Source organism: Cololabis saira, chromosome 5 (assembly GCF_033807715.1).
Source record: "Cololabis saira isolate AMF1-May2022 chromosome 5, fColSai1.1, whole genome shotgun sequence".
Taxonomy (NCBI): domain Eukaryota; kingdom Metazoa; phylum Chordata; class Actinopteri; order Beloniformes; family Belonidae; genus Cololabis; species Cololabis saira.
Window position 1 is genome coordinate 12,432,266 of NC_084591.1, and position 5,426 is coordinate 12,437,691.

At 35.2% G+C, this 5,426-nt stretch overlaps 1 gene segment (V, D, J or C); it reads left to right on the forward strand.

Moving 5' to 3' along the window:
* Nucleotides 1-1,651: 1,651 nt before the first annotated feature.
* LOC133444839 (immunoglobulin kappa variable 4-1-like) lies at nucleotides 1,652-2,148 on the forward strand. The segment is given in 2 exon segments: nucleotides 1,652-1,703; nucleotides 1,811-2,148. Coding segments are annotated over 2 exon segments (390 nt in total).
* The last annotated feature ends 3,278 nt before the right edge of the window (nucleotides 2,149-5,426 follow it).

A 5,426-nucleotide genomic window follows, 5' to 3' on the forward strand; every position in this document is an offset into this window, starting at 1 on the left:
AAAGGCTACATATGGTTTAAAATCTTAAACATTATAAATTACATGTTTGTGCAGCTCTTTTCATACATCCATCTGAGACATTGAAACAGTCAGTCATAACACACTAAAGTGAGACTGAGTGGTGTTGGATTGTCCAAACATGCTGGTTTGAAACTCATTAATCAGGCAGATTTTAATGTGTTTTAGTAGAAAGTGTTACTTCTAGCTACCAAAATATAGGTAAAGGTGTTCCTCAGGGTTCAATCCTTGGACCACTTTTGCGCTTTTTATATGTGAACAACTTTGATCAGCAAGTATCTCATGTGACATTTATGGTTATGCTGATGACACTGTAATGTACTGAGCTGCCTCTACAGCTCCACAGGCCTTAAATCAGCTACACCAAGATATCAACAATGTTCAAAACATCTCAGTTTAAGTCACATCTCAGTTTAAAGGAGCTTGAGGCTCCTTTTAAGAAATGAGACTCTCTAGCGCCACCCTTTGCCACGACGGCCGTTGGAGGTACTGCAGCCAACAGTGAAGCCGGCACGGGAGAACGGGGAGAACGCACATGCAGCGTCATGTGACGTCACATCCACAGCCCAGCGCGGGAAATTCGGGACCGAATTGCAGCACATTTTGCAGCACACAGCCTGTTCAAGGCAAAGGAGAGATACACTAGAGGGCTCATTCTTTTGGGTTTGGAACGCTTCATCTGACATTATTACTAGAAAACTTAGAATGTATACGGATTTTTTTCATAAATCTTGCCACAATCCTGCTTCAAGCTCCTTTAAGTCATTCTTAAATACAAACCAATCAGAATTCAGTTACCGTATTGGCCTGAATATAAGACGGTGTTTTTTGGATTGAAATAAAACTGAAAAAGTGGGGGTCGTCTTACATTCGGGGTCTAGACATTATACCCATTCACAACGCTAGATGGCGCCAGATATCTTTAAAGCGAATGCTGAACTTAACTCCCCAGGCCAAAGCAAACCCCTGTCACGAAGAAGAAAAATAATAAATAGTATAAGAAAGAAAAGAGAAGAAAATAAGAGAAGAGATAACAGAAAGTGGAGAAACGTAGCGACAATCTGGAGAAAAGAGGGTGGTAGTTCGGCAGGTAAACCGGCAGCTGAGGAGAAGTTATGATGCAAACTTCAAGATAATTATTTCAAATAGTCAAAATAACATACTTTTTCTCTCGAATATATTGTTATAATCATTTGTTTCAGATGTACTGTAATTATTTTCTGTATAAAAATTGAATTTGGTGTTCAAAAAGTCTTTCTTCAAACTTGAGTCTTGAAAAAGAGGGGGTCGTCTTATAATCGGAGTCGTCTTATATTCGGGACAATACGGTAATTTAAACCCAAAATTAACAAACTTCTCTATTATCTTCTGATTACATATCAGGTAAAATACAATTTCCTGTAGTAACTACATTAAGTTTAAAAAAAAAGAAACATGTTTCTATTAAAATATTTAGAATTTTCCTCAAACATATACTAATATGTAAGAGAACATTTCCATAGAGGGACTTTGCATCAGCAGCAGCACGGTCCAGTGATCTGGGAGAGTTAATAGTCCTGACACTTGACCTCTGGATGACTGACAGCTGTCCTTCATGACAACAGGAGACTGAGAAGTCGTCCTCATCAAAAACATGACTCTGACCTGCATCCTCCTCTGGACTCTCCTCTGCTGCTGCTTCACAGGTAAAGTTCAGGGAATCGGACTCCTCTCCTCTGTGAATATCCGTCCCTCTGAAATGAATCCCACAAAACCATGAAGCTGCTTTCTGTGTTTGTCTCTGTGTCCTCAGAGTCCCGAGGTCGGATCACAGTGACCCAGTCTGGACCAGCCAGATCTGATCCGGGAGGCTCCGTCACCATCACATGCAAAACCAGCCAGAGTGTTTATTATGATGACACTTATGAAAAACACCTTTTATCCTGGTACCAACAGAGAGACAGAGAATCTCCTAAACCGCTCATTTATTGGGCTAACAGAAGACAATCAGGTATATCAGAACGTTTTACAGGCAGTGGATCAGGCTCTTTCTACAGTCTGACCATCAGTGGAGTTCAGGCTGAAGATGCTGCAGTTTATCACTGCCAGAGTCTTCACGAGATCAACTATCAGGATGTGTTCACACAGTGAAAAACCGTTGTACAAAAACCTCCCTGAAACTGAACTGATGCTGCTGAAACACTTCACTGAACAGAGAGAGAGAGAGACAGGATCAATCATGTCCTTTATTTAACTACAGATTGTTAAAATTAATGATAAAGATACAGATAAACATCAGAAAATTAAACAAGGATGAATCAAGAAAACATGAAGTGACTGAGGAGGTTTATTGAATAAAAACAACTCTGACAAATAAGCAAAACAAAGACCAGAGAGAGTTAAATGTACTAATGATGATTCAACTTTGACGGAAACATTTTCTACATTTTTAATAAAATCTTGAATAAAATCTCCGTTAAAGGAAAAAAAAAAAGGACAAATGTCAAAACTATTTATACATTTAAATAAACAAACACACAACGCAAGGTGGATAAAATAAAATCAGACCAGAGATGAGTGACCTCCAAACATGTTTGTTCTTTGTATTTGTGCTTAAAAACACCACTTAATATGATAAATATTTACATACTTTAAAATACTTAAAATACTAATTTTTATCAATGGAAAATAAATGCATTAAGTGATTTATCCTAAATATTAAAGGATGTAAGATATGTTTATTACATATAATAATATAATCGGTTTAAATCACTTTCATATTTATATATTTTATGTAAAATAAGACGTCTGATGAAACAACACAGAACATTTTAGATTTTGAAGAAAAACATCTTTATTATCTGAAAACATGAACCGATTGAAAACCAGGAAAGTGAGAGAGAGAGAGAAGATTAATAATGTTGTTTATTTAACTACAGATTGTTAATATAAATGATAAAGATACAGATAAACATCAGAAAATGAAACAAGGATGAATCAAGGAAACATGAAGTGACTGAGGTGGTTTATTGATTAAAAACAACTCTGACAAATAAGCAAAACAAAGACCAGAGAGAGTTAAATGTACAAATGATGATTCAACTTTGTCTCAGAAGACCGAAGAGATGTAAACATTTTCCTCCTTTAGAAACAGAAACTGAACTGATGCTGGAGAGACTGAATAACTTCACACACTTATATTGATTTTTTAAATCAATATAAAACCTAACAGGAAACCAGTAAAAGGAGCGTTTTGAGGGAACCTTGACACCTACTGTAAATACGAGTTACAGTCGTTCTGGCGAGTAGAAAAAAGCCTGAATAACTCTTCGCAAATCAGCTGTTGAGAGACTTTTCTTGACCTGAGGAAAACAACACTGAACTAGTCGTCTGACCTGAGCAGCGAAACTTAAGTTCAGACGTTATCTGAGACATGAAACAGCTGCTGCTATTCAGTTTTACCGTCTGTCTCATTGTTCACATGCAGACGGACACTCAAACACCGTGTGTTATGTGTCAACAATCTTCAAATCAAGAGTTTCACCTGGAAAGAGACAGAAAAACATCCAACATCCTTTAGTTTCTGATCATTTTTCTCTTTTCATTTTTTTTTATGAAATGATAATAAATCTGAAAAAGTCCAAAACCGTTAAAGAAATGATTTATAAACTACTGTAATTGTTGTTTAAAGGTAATTAACTTTTGGTTTATCTAAAGACTTCATCTTTATATTGTGCTTCTTAGAAAAAAAAGAAAGAAAACAGATTTTCTTTTAGCATTTTGACTTTAGTTTATCTGTATAACGTTTCCGTGCAGGAGAGGTTTCTTGATGGGAACTGAAACCACGTGTCCGTGTTTGACTGGTGGAGCAGAAAAACTTCTGACAGGAACTTCTTAAATGGAAAAGAAATCCCCTCTCACACATTGAAGACGTCCAGGTGTTTGACTGACAGCTGAGGCTTTTCACAAACAAACTGTAAAGAGCTTTTATCTCACAGATGAAGCTGCCGTAGACTCATAAATCTAGAAGGCGAAAAAATAAAGATTCAGCTAAAGTTGACAATAGTGTTGTTTTTGTCAGCCTGTTTCAATTTTAGTTTTAGTCTAGTCTTTGGGTCAAGCTATCATTTTAGTTTTTATTAGTTTTAGTCACGTTCATTCTCCTTTTAGTCGTGTCAAGTTTCAGTCGACTAAAAGTCTGAGCATTTTAGTCTTATTTTAGTCAGAATTGTCCAGGACCATTTTAGTCTAGTTTTAGTCAAAGATTGTATTTAGCCAAACCCATTTTACCATTCAAACAAGGTTATCTTATTATTATATTATTGTTACCTTATAGACCCAAGAATACATTCATTCCAGATACAAAAGACTGTAATTTGAGTTTACAACATATTTATTTTTCTGCATTTTTCCCCAGCTTTTTGTTTTTCGACGACACATTGGGTTTAAAACGAGACTAAAATGGTCCTGGACAATTCTTTTTTTTTTTTTTAATAATTTTTTTATTGAGATCAATAGCCAAAGTAACAATGGTACATACATCTTCATAACTATTTCGAAGAAAAAAAAAACAATAGAAAGATCACTACATTCAGTGACCGTAGTGTACCAAGTATCACTAAAAGAAAATCACAAGTCAAAGATTTTTTTTCCCCCTTTTTTTTTAACCCCTCTAACATAGAAACATAAAAATAAAAAAAAATAAAATAAATGGATATAAAATTATAGCAGGATAAGAATTAATTACGCAAAAAAAAAAAAAAATAGAGAATAAATAAATAAAAAGAAAATAAATAAATAAATAAAAAATATATATATAAAATAAAATTTTAAAAAAAGAAAACAGCTCACTAAACTATTACTCTAAACACCATAATGCAAATACACACCCACACATAAAATAAAATTGCAAAAAGGAAAGAAAAAGTATATGAAAACACCTGAATGAGTGCCAAGCACTATACAGGCACCTCTAAGTGGGTAACACTTTTAAGTTTGAGACATGGGATATGAAATGTTGCCATCTTTGATAGAACTTTTCAGTACTACCACGACTGGAGTACCTGATTTTTTCAAGTTTCAGAAAAGACATCATATCCTTAAGCCACATAGAAATTGAGGGACTTACAGCAGATTTCCAATGTAACAATAATGTACGCCTTGCTATCAAAGACGTAAAGGCAACAACATCTCTCTGGGCTGAATTTAAATTCAGTGAGGAATCCGGAATCCCAAATATGGCGATGAGAGGGCTTCAAGGTCCTGGACAATTCTGACTGAAATGCTCAGACTTTTAGTCGACTGAAACTTGACACGACTAAAAGGAGAATGAACGTGACTAAAACTAATAAAAACTAAAATGGTAGTTTGACCCAAAGACTAGACTAAAACTAAAATTGAAACAGGCTGACAACAACAACAGATGGCAG